Source organism: Pollachius pollachius (assembly GCF_949987615.1).
Source record: "Pollachius pollachius genome assembly, chromosome: 10".
Classification (NCBI taxonomy): domain Eukaryota; kingdom Metazoa; phylum Chordata; class Actinopteri; order Gadiformes; family Gadidae; genus Pollachius; species Pollachius pollachius.
In genome coordinates, this window is record NC_136943.1 from 7,666,085 (window position 1) to 7,683,259 (window position 17,175).

The 17,175-nt window shown below is 42.8% G+C and overlaps 1 protein-coding gene across 2 annotated transcripts in view; it reads right to left on the minus strand.

Annotated features, from left to right (window-relative positions):
• Positions 1-1,086: 1,086 nt before the first annotated feature.
• The window catches only part of gria3b (glutamate receptor, ionotropic, AMPA 3b), a gene marked incomplete at both ends in the record, with an annotated part of 75,668 nt that continues 59,579 nt past the window's right edge, over positions 1,087-17,175 (minus strand). The window contains 5 exons of one of the 2 annotated variants that reach the window (XM_079744597.1): positions 1,087-1,332; positions 2,832-2,946; positions 6,934-7,181; positions 14,007-14,205; positions 14,758-15,131. In XM_079744597.1, coding sequence (XP_079600723.1) covers positions 1,087-1,332; positions 2,832-2,946; positions 6,934-7,181; positions 14,007-14,205; positions 14,758-15,131 — 1,182 coding nt within the window. Of the gene's footprint in view, positions 1,333-2,831; positions 2,947-5,920; positions 6,036-6,933; positions 7,182-14,006; positions 14,206-14,757; positions 15,132-17,175 lie in introns of both variants that reach the window. The other variant, XM_079744596.1, reaches the window with a different exon arrangement.

Below are 17,175 nucleotides of genomic sequence, written 5' to 3' on the forward strand. Positions count from 1 at the left end.
TGTGTGTGTGTGTGTGTGTGTGTGTGTGTGTGTGTAGCCGTAGTGAAGCCGATCACCGTCTCTTCACCTCATATTCGTATATCATGGGCTCAACCAAAGCTCTCAGAAGACGCATACAGCAGCACCAGAGTTGAAGATCTTAGAAATTCTCCACTTCTTCATGAATGTATAATAATAGTCATTCAATAGAATCTGTCTCTGTCTCTCTGTCTCTGTCTCTGTCTCTCTCCCTCTCTCTCTCTCTCTCTCTCTCTCTCTCTCTCTCTCTATTCACAATTACAGGGTCACCGCAAGTAACTCATGGCCTATAAAAAATCTATTGTCTTGTGTCTTACAGTGCTTTGAATAATTTCTAATAAACTTGTTTGTGTAACACCAGTGTAATCTGACGACGGCAGGAGAAGGATGAAGCACAATGGACATATTGATCACGAGAAAAAAAACAATCAAGCCTTTGTTTTACAAGATTTGACCTCAATATGGCACTTGAAAATGTGCTTAGGTTGCAAGTGATGGCTTTAGTTCTCTCGCTCATTCAATGTTTACAGGTCAAATAGGGTGATTATTTTTCACAGATCAGTGCATCTTTCCTCGCAATGGGGGCTTGAAGCAAGAAAAAAACAAAAAAAAGCAATGCCATTGCCAATGGGGTTTGCATTGAGTGGACTCTTGAGTTCCATAAGGCACTGAAAGGGAAGGGACAGCTTCAGCTCTGTCCCTCCCCTAACCCCACCCCAATGACCAGTCATGTCGCGTCGATCGTCGCAGATTATCGTTTTATGTCCAAGCGAGAAGAGTGGGCTTGGATCTTGATTTCCGCTTCGATCCCTTCCTTCCGTCCGCAGCCGTTCAGTCACAGTTGTAAAGGGGACAGTGTGAATACGGTCTACTTGAAGACCGCAGGATGGGAAACAGAGGAGCAGAGGTACACAAACACACAAGGAGACACTTAAGGGGTTGTTTGAGCACACTTTGAATACACATGGGCGGACATTGATATACATTTTAAAGGCATTATTATCAATGTCGCTCTTAATCAACTATGAGGATAAGAGGGTTCTCAAGGAACAAGGAGACAACCTACCTTTAAATCTTAACGCTCTCGGTTCCGTAGACGTTGTAGCCTTCCCTGTATGTGGCAAAGTTCTGGGTGTTGGTCGGGGGAGCGGGCTTAAAGTTCTGGGCATTCTTGGCCAATTTCAGCCGTTTTGTTTCTTGCCTTGATTTATAACAAAACTCTATCAGGGCGACCATCATTGCCAGCCCCAGCCCTCCAACCAAAATATAGAAGACACCAGCCACATTGCTAAGGCTGAGAGCACTTGTCTTGTCCTGGGGAAAAAGTGATTGACATAGTTAGCGCGTTGTACTGGAGCTTGTGACCACAGAATTCAAATAGTTCTAGCCCTATAATCCTGAAACAGGCTGCTAGCGTAAACTAGCCTTAAGCTACGCTACGAGTGCTAAATCCTCTTCGCTGTCTGGTGCTATTCAATGGCAGATCTTATTTATAGACTTTAAAGCTATGAGACTAAACAAACTAATGGGGTTCTAAGGTTGACTCTTGGCATTTAACCATAAAAAGGCTTTATCTGTGGTTGACGTCTAGCTGCTGCAGGAGCACCTTTACATTGCCATCGTCGTACCACTTACATATATATAAAAGACTAGTGAGCCAACTCTTATTTGCGATCTGATGGTGAATGTAGAGACTCCCTGTCCTACTGTGTGTAACAGTAATATGCTTCTGACCACGTTGTGGGAAGCTGGTCAGTATCGCATAGGTCGAAAAACTCCTGTCTGTCAGTTCCTTAGCGACATGTACGTATAACTGCCATGGTAACATTGTCATACAGTACAGTCAAATTCATATTATTGGATGAATAGTTGCTAAAAAAAAGATCACTAAAAATTAGACCATTTTGCTGCTGCTTACTTGCCAAACATAATTATTAAAAATTTGTTTATGAGAGTTTTACTTTTTGCCATTTTAACCCTATGACTGCGGATAATGTAAGACAGGCTATCCGACAATCCTACCCAGTAGTAAGCTACTTCTCAGAGGGTTAAATAGTTGGTTTATTAGATTTTTCAACTTTTTGTGGGGCGCAAACCGCATCAAACTTCACACATCAACAAAGAGTGTTAGAGAGGCACCCCAGGGTGCCCTGGAAACTTCGAGAAGGTGAAGCGATGGAGCTCATTATCACCAGTGCTTATCTCCAGTGGTCCTGTGGTGCAGTTCCCTGCACCACAGGAAGCTGAAGAATCTAACATGCACTTCCATGCAAACTAGTAATAACACAAATAACTCAAATTCTTATCAAAAGTTTGGTAAATAGAAACAGCAGCATAGTGGTCAAAGTATGTATATGGCAAGAGTGAGAATGAGCAAAAAAACAGATGCCGTGACTGTGGCGGTCTACAAACTACGAACCTCTTTGGCACATTTAAAGTTTCCCCAAGATGTTATCGTTACAGCCTATATAACAAAAAAGTGTGGTGTTCTGTATTTGAGAAAATGAGGAGTAAATAACTTTAGCTCAAAATAAATAACCATGGCCACAAAAGAAAAAGCGACTTAGTTTGCAGTCATTTTCGTGGGGAAACGGTGCCCTGTTTCGAAGCTACAAAAACGTTCACTACTTTGATTGTGGCAGAAAAAGAAAGAAAACAATGCTAAAAAAATGCTAAAAAATATAAGGAAAAATGTGTGGGAAATTAAAATGCAACTGTAGATGTAAGATAAATCTTGTCGTTTTTTTTTTTGCATATGAACAGTACGTCAAAATGCAATTTGGAATCGGTACAAAAGACCTACAGCGACTGACCTTACTTCCAGAGTCCTTCGTTCCACATTCACCCTTATCGTACCACCATTTGTTTTTCAGCTTGTCTAAGATGCCTTGTTCACTGAGTTTCAATACTGCAAGGTTTACAGGAGTTCTTCACGTGGGAAATAACATAAATAACATTATATTATGTTATTTTATGTTATTCAACTTTTTTTAAACTACTACATACTTTTTAAACCAACAACAAAAAAGCGATAAAGCAGGGTCCCTGGCTGTATCAACATCACAGAAAACACAGGCAGTCCTAACCTATTACCTTCATCACCCCTATAGCTAAAGCCAGGGTCTACCCATATCGCTTTGAGTAATCGGCAGGCGCTGTTAACAGGCCGACGAGCAGGTACCGACAGTACAATCTGCAAGTCTACGTGTTAAGAAAGGGAAAAGATGAATAATTGGGCTCTATTTGTTTGTATTGGGGGGAAGGGAGGGGAGGGTGTGTCATTAACAGACTCCAGTAGGGTTCAGCACAGCGTTTTAACCAACTCAACCCAACAGAAACCCCTCTCTTCACAGACAGGAAACAAATAATGCTTCAGGAGGATGATGTATGCTAAGCACCTGGAACCCTTCGCTTCCACGTTTGCCAACACAGCGACTTGAAGATGCTTAACTACGTTGTGGTGATCGCTGATGGGCCATTATAACACCCAAGCGACGATATCATACGACGCAAAAAAAAGAAGGGAACCTTAATTAATTCCGAACTGGTTCCACACCTTAATGAGATTGCCTAGCCTCCCTTTAACATGACGGATTATCATCACACCAGCCACAAACTCTCCACAAAGACTTCAGAACCAAGCTTGCAAACATGGTGGTGAGAAATCTCTCAAGGTACCCCACAATCTGTCTTTGACAGACCTGTAATTGGACTGGAGGACTTAATGTCTGAACGCTACATAAAGAGAAAACAAAAATGGCACCCAAAGAAAAGCTAGATGATATCTATTAAATTAGGTAAAAGAGGTGCAGTGTTAGAAAGAAAAAAAGTGACCAGGCAGGTCCCCAATGAACAATGTCCCCTATGTGGATCAGGGCGATGTATTATGCACTCAGGGAAGATAACACCACTGTATATCCCTCATAGCCTATCTCCCCAAGCACTTTGTGGACATTGTGTTGGCTCAGAGAGACATTGATTAACAATGCAATTAGGCTGTAACATGTTCTGTGTCTGAAACTCAATCTAAGCCACACCGTGTTGAGCCTGAGGGCGAGAATAAGCTGTCTGTGTGTGCTTGTGTGTGTGTCTGTATCTGTGTGTGTGTCTGTGTATGTGTGCAGGAATTGAAGGAACGAGTATATGTGTTGAACGAGTGAATGTGTGTGTGATTTGTGATGCCTGTTTGCAACAGAGAGCTCTAAATGAGAAGAGGTACAGCCGGGCAATGAACACTACCCCCCAGGCTGCTTGATTTCCAGTTGAAGCTTAGCCCTATCTCCTCAAGACGGCCAGGAGACAGCAAAACAAGCTGAGGAAACAAACGGTACATACCTGCAAACCGTGCCAGATCGATGGGGAGCATAAAGAGACAAGCGCTCATCTGTGGGCGTTACTCGGCACGGTTCAGTTTTCCCGTTAGAAGATGTCTTAGCTTCTGCTAGCAAGGTTAGCAATAGCACTATTTGAAAGATGAATCCACAGTAGGTGAGTAATACGGGAATAATAAAGCAAACTCCTGTTCACAGGTGACCCCTGGACAAATTGGTGCGGCCCATTGTTAAACATTGATCTATGCGATGAGGCAGACCCTTAAATACTACCTAGCGCAATCAGTCATCAATGTGCAGGGTCAATTCACGGCAATTAATATGTCAGGGCGAACTACAGTATCCTACAGCTTTATCTGTCATCGAACCAATTAGGTGACCTCAATAATTGCACATGTCATGGCAGATTAATTTGTCTTTACATTGACCTGAATGGCCAACCAAATGCCCGGCCTGTGTGCCGTTTGAGACTAATATAGCAACAGCACCCTGTGGAGTTAAGTCATTGACCGTTTGTAAGTAGGCCTTCGTTTTCACCATTTAATAAAGACTAAGACAGAGCCAAAAAAAAGGGAAGCTGTTTGTCATGTGTCGGAGTGATGGGTTGCTAAGTAATGCAAATAAGGATGATAAAGGGGGACAAAAAAAAGATTAAGATTGGTGATTCTAAATTAGAATTCTCACGTTTGCCCGGAATGCTTACTCCCCTCAAGACGCCGCTGTTCGCCTCGCCTACCCTTCTAGCCACAGCTAGAGCCGCCATTTTGGGGCTTAAGTCACAAAGGTGAAGATGACACAAAACTATTTTGGGCTTTGTCAGACCAGCCTCGGAGATGTTTGTTTCATGCGAAACAACTGCGAGATGAATCCGTAATTATAATCAAAGAATTTGATTTTATACCTTATTGGATAAAATGGGAGATGACCAAATTTTGTTTGGCATTCTCTCTGTAATAGTACATGTAATAATATACTTGCTAGCCTTCTCCTCTAAACTGCAATCTCTGATTGACTATCATAGCTGGCCTACAGATGTATAAGGCTAACCATCTGTTTCCTCAACCTTTCACATCTGCAGGGCAGCTAACTGTCCACTAACAAATATAATCTATCTAAACTAAAATCTTCCCTCACTAAGGCAACCTATACTCACAATATATAACAACTTTCTCCAACAAACACAACTCTCCACGAAAAAAAAACCACATCTACTAACCATCTACTATCGACTAACAAAACCATTAACCTTCAAGCTGCATCAAACTCACTATGGTTCCTTCACACAATTCCAATAAGACATTATCCTGTTTTCTGTTGGTCAAGTAAAGAGCTTCCTCTGTTTGATTGAGTTGTCAAATCGCCATGGCCAGGGGGACTATCATCATCATCATCATCATCATCATCATCATCATCATCATCACCATCATCATCAGATGGCTTATCGCTCTGCGTTAGGGCAGTAGCCGTAGCAGGTTGGCTGTCCAGTTGGTTTGGTTGCGGTTGGGTTACTGTAACAGACTTGCCGATTACTCTGAACTATGGTACCCGATTGTGGTGACATCGAGGCTGACCTTGGAGTCACCTCCCCCGCTGCCGCACTCTCCCTTGTCGTACCACCATTTGTTTTTCAATTTGTCCAACAGGCCTTGCTCATTCAGTTTTAAAACTGCCAGGTTAACAGCATTTCTTGAAACGATAAAACATAACTTGTAAGAAAATGCACAGGTCCGTGAGAAATCTAATAATAAGTAAGCAAAGTAATAATAATGATAATTGTTATAATTCAAATCATAAAAATACTATTGTCTATCAAAATAATAGTAATTGGTAATGGTAGGAAGACTACCGCTATTAGTGCAAGGGGTAGTGTTGTTGTTGGTCTACAATCGTAAAAAGAGGGACAGATTATTTGGGATTTGAGAGATTAGGGAAGCTCATATCAGGGTAAAGACAGTGTTAACTCCGGCTAGGTGGCATGGAGGGTTACATTGTTTTCGAGCCGAAGTGTGGGGGATGGGGACACTTGTCATTGAGAAGGAACGTAACAACAACAAACAGCATGCAATTAACATTCGTCACAAGTGACAGCACAGCTTTTAAAAGCTAAATTGAAAACCCATCCAACTGTTAAATTAAAAGTGACACAACACACAACACAGACAGGTAGGACGGCACGCGAGACAGACGGAGAGATTGAGGGAAAGAGAAAAGCAATAGCAAGAGAGAAGGGGAGAGAGACATTATTACTGTTAGCTTTAGACTTTAGCATTATAAGGAAGGTCTACGTTCCAGCACTACATCTAAACATCTAGCGAGAGCAACGGCATCCACATCAAACGAACAGCGGTGTCCAACGGGCTTGAGGAACAAAAAAAGATCATACCACCGTTACCTCTGCGTCCGCAAGCACAACAACAACAACACCAATAACAACAACAACCACAACAACAACAACAACAACGACGAGAAAGAGGAGGAAAAGGAGGAAGAAGAAGAGAGTGACAACACAAGGGGGAGAGGGGGCATCAGGGTAGGTGGAATACTATAACAACAGAAGACCATATTGTTATAATATCCCACCCACCTTAATGCTGAGCCTTTTGGCGTGGCCACTCCGTAGCCCTTGGAGTCCAGGTTCCCGCCCACTTTCATGGTGTCGCAGGGCTTGCGCTGTTCGATGTACTCGTTCATGGTGGACTCCAGCAGGAAGGCGAACTTGCCCTTGGACTTGCGTACCCGTGCCACGCCGTCGGGCGTGGTCTTTGCGAACACAGAGGGCTCGGCCGATTTCATGTACGACCACATTTTCTCATACACCGCAATTTTGGATCGCTGTGCGGAGAGAGGAGGGAGAGAAAAGGAGTAGTTAAGATCCTGCCTGTGTTGCGGTTGTGTTGCGTTCTTTCTGGATGGATTCCGTTGCGTTGTTTGTAATTCATAATCGAATACACCACAGTATGCAGGAGTATTTCTAGATGTCCCCGGAATGCTGCGGGATATCTCTAAATACTCCAGGACAAGAACGTGGTACTGGGGGGGGGGGGGGGAGGGGGCAAGGAAATAAAATGTATGGGCCTTTATGAGATTATGAAGTACAAATACTAGCAGAATCCATTTTCCTCCAGCAATATCAATGTGCACTTTGTTGAGGCCTGGAATTTAAATTCACTCAAATTGAATGGGGAACACATAATGCAGATGGTAATATTATGTAGAGTTGGAGAAAACATATCATCCGCTTGGGGGCTAAGCATAAAAAAAGTTCCTACCAATGGATAAAACACCCCTTTGCATTCGTAAACAGCGAAAAACAGATCAGCTGCAAAAGAGCATAAGCACTTTTATACAGAACATATAACAGCAAAGCGGTATAATATAGGGTTCAAGCGACCAACCACCACCAACCCCACATCAGCACAATTCCCCCCCAAAAAATATTAATAAAAAGTACTCGCTCATAACTTTATTATTGTATCCCTGCATCATATGCGAGTACATAATGATTTTAGCCGCATCGATATTGCCGTCAGCACCGACTCTGTGAAAAACCATAAATCAAAGTATTTGCTCATAACTTGGATTGTATACCCAACATCTTGTGCTTGTGTATGATGTTTTTAGCGGCCGGGTACACAGCGGGACAGATGGGGAACAGTCTAAGGGAGGCCATGGGTGTAACAGACACGCCAGTCGGCGGCGTCACGCCATCGCACAGATGTGCGCGTGCACGTGTTTCTCTCGTGGCTCCCTCTGCCTCCCGGAGGTCAGGCTTAGCGACACCGTGGCATCTGAAGGGAAAGGCAGGGGGGGCCCCTCCATCTATAATAAGCATCAATTCAATTATTCAATGCCTGCTGGATTTGCTTTGGCATTGGCGTTGCAGACATGACACACGTTGAAAAAGATGCCGCGTTAAGCAGTGACAAGTCTCTTATCGTGAAACGCGTGGACTCGGAAGAGTGTGTACGTGTGCGTGTGTGTGTCACCGTAGGTGTGTAGATCTTACATCAACATATGCACTGTGGTGCACCATGCAGCTGGGGTTATTACCATGAAGCAATTAATTAAAAAGGCCACCGTTGATATCAGTAGGGGTCAGAGTATCGGTAGTGATTTTCTTTGTGAAGGCGAGAACTGGACCAATTGAATGTTCGCACAATGTAGGAATTAATCAGGACTGAGAAGTCGAACCGTTAATAGGCATGAAAATGCTCACGTATGCAGTTCTTACCAAACAACTATAGAGCTCCACTGCACTATATTTATGTATGGAATGACAGCAGAGGCATTACATGCGTAGCAGCTTGACAAGCATGTAATTTTCCCAGTTGATCTGCATTCTTGACCGTGATAACCCCCCAATTCCACGGATGATGATTTGGGACAGCAGAGAAAAAAATATTTACTCTACAATGCTGCCAGCAGCCGTGGATAATCAGAAAAATATTCTGAAAATACAGCTTCTGTCAACAGCAGAGGATTGGGACTAAAGTGTGTACATACTGTAAAATATTGCACTTATACACACAACAAAATAAAAAAAAGCCTAACACATCCATGTTGAGCAAAGTTATGACTGCATTATTTACCATTAATGTATTGTATAGAAATAAATTCAACCGTTATTAATACACTGGGAAAAAAAAGGAAACATATCAGTTGATTCTTTTGTTGACAGTGCAATCAGTTCAGAGGTATTTGTCACAGTGTAGCACGCCAGCGTGAGTCAAGACATCTACATAGCACAAATAAAACAGTCAACATGATGAATGCTTTCTGCTATGATACCAAAATACAAGTCTTCTCCGAATTTAAAACCCTGGCCATCCTAGTTGCACGCAAGAAAACAAACCCTTTCAATGCCGTGTGTGGTTCCTTGAAATAAAAAAAAACGTGTTTCTGTTGATAATGTGCTAAATTTGCACATGTCAAGACCTTTATTTTGAAAAGGACATAGGTTTGGAGGGCATATTCAATCAAGAGCATCGTGGCTCATCTGCCAGAGAGTACCCCCTCACCCTCCTCAAATGAACAGAAAATAATGGATTTGGGCATTGATTACCGACGAGGAACCCAAGAGCGTGCTGCCTCAGTGCTTTATGAAGTCAATTCATCAATATGAGACCGAATCTAAACGGGGGGATTCGGTTCAACCAAAGTCAACCACTGAGAAGCTTTTAAGAAGAAAGTACCCGATATGAAAGAAATTATGTGTGAAGGCAAGGGTTGGGAAACACAAGGATAAACAGACACACGTACGCGTGCACACATGCACGGGCATACACACACACATACACACGCACGAACACACACGCACACACATACACAAACACATACATGTTCACTCACAAATTCATGCACATCATCACACATTGAAAGTCACCTCTGCATGCTCTTCTCAAATCGCAATCATCCACATTAGGGTCTACAGTGGTCATTTGAAATATAATTAGGACATAATGATCACCAAGGTCCATCATTAGCATTGGAAAGGAAAATATGTTGCGCAATTATAGACTTCCATAAATACAACATTATGAATTCACGTGGCATAATGCCCTGTTGAGACACATTGCAATTCAAGTGGACTTTTTAAACTATCAAAGGGAGTGTCTAGGGCTGTAACGACTGTAATTAAAGCCAGCTTCCAATGAAGGTGCTTCTATCGTCGGTGCGTTAGTTCCTGTTCCATAATAGTCATTAGGTTTGCCTTAAATGGTGTATTATTACAGCCGTGATTATCCCACATTATCGGATGAATGGATGTAAACGATAACTGCTGCAAAAAGAAGGTTAGAGGTTAGACAATTGGAGTTTTTTTTTTTTCATTGAATCCCCCACAAACAAAAATCATATAAACACAGCCAAACAAAGATGCACACAGATTCTGGGAATTTGTGTGCATTGTCATTGAAGAGCCACTGGCCTGAATACCAATTGTGAATATGGGGTAAGGGGTTGGGGGGAAGGTGGGATAACACACTCAGTCCGTCAATGCTGCTCTTCTGACGTTCAACACGGCCCTCTTAGGACAAAGGATAAATTCATATAATCACAAATTATATGCATACCGACAAACACAGATTTACGCAAATTACAGAATACCATTTTTGTCTTTGCAGCAGAAATGCAATGTCGTTTCAATGGGCTTAGATCTGATCTGTTGGATCTATAGTGTGCATTTCCCATATCATGGCTGATTACGCCTCATAAAAAGGTATTCCAAATCATAGTTGTGTGTACGCGTGTGTTTTGTTTTGTTGTTACCTCTAAAGTTTCCCGGGTTTGGTCAGTCAATATGCAGGGATGGCGTGGGGTTAAAGTTCAAAGTCAAAGTGATTGCCTCCTCCATTTTAAATAGCTCCTTAATCTGTATTGATTCTGGGTTCCACGGCGCGTTCAGACCTCTGCCCACTGCCCTCCGACTGCAGCATATTTTTAACTCCCCGCCTCCTCCTGCATTGCAGGGAGCTCCCATTATGCTCCTACATACACTGCCTGCAAATCTAAAGTCTACAACCTACACCGACACACACATGCACACACACACACACACACACACACACATGCACACAGACACACCCACACACAAACACTTGAACAAAGACACACACGCATGCACAAAGACACATGCACACACAGACACACACACACACACACTATAACCTTTCCCAGCATTTCCTCCATTTCACTTGCACATTATTCCGTTTGTGGACAGAACAGAGCATCCTTCACCCTCCTTACCCACCCCTCCACCTCCAACCGCAACCCTCCACCCCCGTCTCCGAAACCCGAAGCCCCCCCCTTAATATCCACTGTGCCAGAACTACCTGCTTCTCAAGTGCACAGAAATGAAAGCTGATGCTCTGGGGGTACATTGTCATTGAAGAGCCACCTGGTACGGCCGGAATACCAATTGTGAATATGGGGTGAGGTGAACGGGGGGGAAAGGGCTGCACACTCCATGTCTGTCAATGCTGCTCATGTGATGTTCAACATGGCCCTCTAAGGACACCCCCTCTCCTCCCTCTTGGAGGTTAGCTCCATCAAATCCTCTAGCCTCACTTTTATCCGCCTTCCCCCCCCCCCCCCTTCCCCCCCTTCTCCTTTATGTAAGATTACAAGGCTGTAGTCTTTGTTGTGGGAATCTTTTTTTACTTCCACGCTGTTCCCAAGCACAAAGTGACATGGGGGTTGCGGATGGCGTGTTAATGCACTGGAGCTGTATATAATTAAGGAGCAAAAACATAATCGTCGTATAGGTTCCCTTCGACTGCAGGCGGAGAGGGGCCGGGAATCAGCTTCTTATTATACAGGAAGAGTGTTACAGAGGCTACAACGCCACAACAGTTGTACTGTATCGTTAACTCCTCGAGCTGTCGCAGTTGGTTGGAGTCTGCCGTGACTGCACTCAAGCTGTCGTATAAACCTCTACAGCAGCCATGAGGAACAAACACGTTTCCTTTTCAAAGGCCATAAATTATGCAACAAATGTTTTGAGAAGAAAGACATCTTTCTACCCCAAAAACAAATTGCCATGTGTTTCATTGCCATGTAACAAAAAACATCAAGGAAACCCCTTTATACCGCCAACCATCACAAACGGGGGAAATTATATAGTCTCCTATAGCTCGTACAAGAACTTACCAGACCCCTAACCTAAAACGATATTTCAAAGATATTTTAACATATTTCATGTCAGAAGAAAAACGACACTTCATTAGTTACTAGCCGTTTCTTTGCAGACTTTGTAGAATCTGGAGAAAGGCGTGGTAGCGTGTGGCAGCTGGTGGAGAGGAACAGAGACCTCCCCCATGATGCTGTCTCCAGGTAAAGCACCAGGCGGGGGGGTTGGGAAGGGGAGGAGGAGGACGGCAATACAACGAGCAGCAGATAAGCCGGGGACAGGCAGCAGAGAAGCGGGCTGGGCTTTGGGTGCCAAGTGCCTGCGGTCATTATCATTCCACCAGAGTTTCATTTGTTTATTCACTCATTCTTAAGTTTGGCTTTCGCCGTATGTTTATGTATCTATTACTGTGATCAAATGTATGACAAATAGACTAAATAGATATAAATTATTTTAAGTGCTTTTTTTCTAACTTATGTTTATTTGTCACATGGCATAGGCATATCTGAAACATGAAGGAATGTACTATTCTCTCATTTGCAGGCTCCTCTGTAGAGCCAACCAGGTGAAATCATGAAATATTCAGGCTACGAGTGTCAGGGATGCTGACATATGTCTTTTTTGAAGCATTAGACCTGATTTAAAATGTCCAGACGGTTGATGCCGTGTAGGTCTCATTAAGCCTGAACATATTTCTAAAACAGTTCTGAAATGGAATTGAATCTACCATTAATCAGTGTGTTTTTTCTTTCTTGTCAGCTCGCTGTAGTTTTAATTAAAGGTGCCTTGGAATTGCGGCTCACAAGGTTCATTTCCTATTTGAGCAATGAAAGTACGACATTCATTACATGGAATATTGGAAATCTGCTACTCCCAGATTGTCTTTCCACAATATTCTGTCAGGAAGGGGAACTAACCTGTAATTGGCATTCTATAGCTGAGTAACAACTACAAACACCTTTATATCATGTCTGTTAAAAACATACTTATTTTGCTATTTCCTTATATATGATCTATTCAATTGTGGTCGAGGAAGCCAGACTATCGTGTATGCCTCTTTGTATAACACAGCGAAGCATGCTGGGAGTTCAGTTCAAGGCCATGCATGTGTGTTTGTGGGAACCGACCCTGTAGACAGGAACTTCCATCTTCACTCGAAAAATGTGGGTCTAATTTGGTGTTGTTTTGTTGTTCTGAACCATTCAACCCAGGGGTAGCTCAACATGCCAATAGACTGCAGCTGTGAAACATGAGGATTGCGATGCGGTTTCTCCCTCCATTCTAACTTATCGCCTTGCAGTTTGCATGTTCACACCACTGACCCTATGCTGTAACCATGTGGACAAGCTTTGAATTTCACTGCGAAATGCTGCTCAGTAGAAAGGCTGTGCCTCTCTTAAAAGAAGTGTGTGGGTTCCTTCAGAGAAGGAGTAGGAGGGGGATTCTAATCCTTCTTAAATTCGGTGTTGGGTACATTTTTCACTTAATTGAACGACTAGTCCCTGACACTAACAAACATATGGCCTACTCCTTTGGAAAGATAATTCTGACATTCACTTCTCTTTGAACTGCAGGGCTTCACTTCATCAAGTCCAATTTACCAGAGACTGCAAGCTTAGTAATTATACGTTATGAGTTGACCCCTTTGAGTTTGCACCTGATGAGGGTGCTTTGATTAGGCTCCCGTTTATATCACCTCTGAGGCTCTTCTGCGTTGTTATCGCTGCTTTCTGCTGACAGCTGCCCCACCTCAAGGTGGAACACTGCACCACTGATGCATACATTTCGCATTGGTGTCACAAGAGTTCAAGGAGTCCTTTAGAGGAAGACATGCAGCGTTTGGTGCAATCTTAAAACTGTCTTGAAACGGTGCCTGCCTAATGCAAGGCTCAAGTCTCTCACCAGGCCATGCTCATTTATTTTCCACCATTCCAGTAAGACTCTTTTCAAAGACTCTGCCCCGAGGCTTCTTTAATGCATTATTAAGTAATGGAGTGCAATCGAAGATAGCTTTGGCCCCCTTTACTCACCCTAAAGAACTCCTTTGTTGAGCCCGAGTCAAGAGTTCCATATGCGATCTCTGTTTGCTTGGCGAGATCCTCTGCGCTTTCGATAGGAGACACCATTCTCTCCACAGTGAGGAAAGCAGCCAGATTGGCTGTGTAGGATGAAATGATGATGAGGGTGAAGAACCACCACACACCACCCACAATACGCCCAGACAGAGACCTGAAAGAAGGATGTGAAGAGAAAAAACAGAGACGAGAGGCAAATAAAAATAGGATTGGAAATAGTCACACATAATATGCCATGGCTATTAACTGCTAGGGCCTACCACTAGCTCCGTAATAGAACCATTGCATCATTCATCAGAAACGCTTTGTGAAGCCATAAAGAACAGAGCATATGGCCATGGGGCACTAAGTGCAGTCAAGAATGACCTTTCATTCCAACTTAGAACCACCTGGGTTCGAAGTTAAGGAACCAGCACAGCCCGTAGCCATATGAAGATATTGATTTAACCATTTTGGTCATGGCAATTTCAGTAAACCAATTCCCAAACCCTTTCAAACGTAAAGTGTGAAAATGACTCCAAAAAAAAAGCCTGAAGGAAATACAAATGGAAAGAGTAAAGGATCAAAGTAAGCATATCATTTGAACGACAAAGAAGAAATGCACGTGCTGTCTAAGGAAAGTGGATATCACAAAAATATATTTCATATTATATTCTACATATTAGCCCCCTCACATGTTTCCCTCTTGTATTTCAGAGGCACCTACCTCGGTGAGATGTCGCAGCCCTGCTGCATGAAGGCACCCAGAGAGAACCAAAGAGAGTTGAAGATGCCAAAGTCGTTTGGCGGGTCAGGTGGCGTCTGGGGGTCTTTGGTCTCATCCTGCTCTTCGAGGTTCCATTCGTATGGGCTGAAGCGACTGACCAGGAACAGAACCACGCTCACACCGATATAGGCAAACACTATACACATCCAGATCTCATAGGCCAGGGGATCCAGGAAGGAGAAAACGCCGGGCTTGGACTTTTGTGGCTTCTTTATCATAATGGAGATGCCCAAGCTCATAAATGGCTTGGAAAAGTCTATCACCTCCTCTCGGACCAGTGTTATGGTGAGAGGCGCGACAGCTATATCGGCCCTCTGGAAACAGGCATACGCACAACAGCAAGCATTAGTTTGACAACATCGAGACCTAGGCTATAATAAAGTACAAATGACTGGTGCGGCAGACCTAGCATTTTGGAACAAGAACAAGGATTAAACTTTGAACATAGATGTATACATATGTGGGTACCTTTTGGAACTCTACTATGCTATATACTGTATGAAGTTGCAGGGCTGCTAATTTGTTTGTTCTAGGAAGTGTAGCAATGACCTACTAAGAGCTAATTGAAGAACATTAAGACCATAACAGCAAATTAAATGGTAGTGGATGCTCGGGGGTTTACAACCCGAATTAAACTTCTACAAAAGGTACATTCACGTTCGCCTCTTGGAACGGAAAGGTACTGCATATGCTCATTTAACATGCTGTGGTGTTTATTCATGCTCCCCTTAATGTGCCCTATTAGTTTCATCTTGTAGCCAGAGCACATACAAAAAAAAATATCCTAGGTGTGTGATAAGAAGGATTCTGCCCACACCAAGGAATGACAAAGAAGAGAATAAGCTTGAGGGGAAGTTTTAAAGTCCAATCACATTTGGAGACGGTAAGAGGCCATCCAACAAAGCAGATGGATTTTGGTTCCGTATTTTAATACATCGGTTCCAATTTGCTTGTGGTTATGTGACCAAAAGCAGGTCGGTTCTTTCTGAGTTAATATTCAATATCAAACATTGGAAATACCAGGAATCTACTCCTTAATATCTCATTAAATCTATTATTTTTTTAAATGGGAGGAAAAAGCTTGAACTTGTGGATGAGCTGAAAGAACCTAAAAGGCTCTATTGCAGTGAAGTCGATTTTAGGGACTACCACAAACACACATCACCTTCTCATGTGGTCAGTGGATCCCAAACACTAAAATAGTACAGAATAAAGTGCTATTTATTGTTCGATTCTTGAATTAATGTTTTGTGTCAGCTCAGTTGCCTCAAAAAATGCTTAGCCTACACACTATCATCTTTAAGCTATTCCCTAACAAGCCAGCGTCTCGCGTTTTAAGAGTTAAGTGGTAATTATTTAAGGTAAAATATAGAATTTTAGTTTCTACACAACATAAATAGCGGCAGTTTATTAAACCCTCATTAAAGAAAATAACAATAAAAGCTCACGCTAAATAGCATTTGCAAATCGCAAGCTTTTAGCCAAACAGTGTTTCCTTATTTTACATAAATAAGTTTGTTTTTCTCTTGCCTTTGCTCCCTTGCTCATGTCATGCCATGTGGCACTGACACAACCCACTTACACAAATGGAGCCACTAGTGCTTTTCACAAACATATCACAATTAATTCATCTGGCCAAAAAACTAGAACAACAAATGAATAGCCTCTCTTAGTGACTTTGTGGCTCTGTGTTTGTGTATTGGATTAATGAAAAAAGAAAAAAGCCTGAATGGCCTCAAGACAGTGTTGCATGAAGTACTTTCTACGTGGTACTCTAGGCTGGGGTGGGAACAACACCATATTCATATATTTCATACAAGGTCAAACCGGAGCAACAGCCAAATAAAGAGCTAATAAACAGGACGATTTCTCTTAGCCATGTCAACGTAACCATGTAACTGCTCTGTCACCGCTCTGAACCCTGCACTGACTCAAGTACTATTCAATCAGCGATGGGGGAAGCAACACAATAAAAAACAGCCTAAGGCCTAACCTTTAAAAAGACAACTAAAATCAAATTAATTTACCGGTCAAAAGGTCAAATCGTATATGGTCATTAGTCCCAAGCTTACCAGCCATACAAACGACACTCCCAGGGAATAAGCTTGCCAGGCACTTGATAGGCAGAATTATTTTTTCCCTTCTCTTTTCTGTCCGCTGGGAGAGGACTTTTCCCATTCCAGCGATAATTTGGTTGCGATAGCACATCAGACCAAGCAATCTCTCTGGCTGATTGTTGGGGAAATTGAACAGATGAGAAAGGCTAAGCCCTCATGCATTTCGTATTTGGCCTCTGCTCAACTATTGTGGTCATAGAGAATGGTGGGGGGATCATATTGGAAAGCTTGAGGTGTTGCA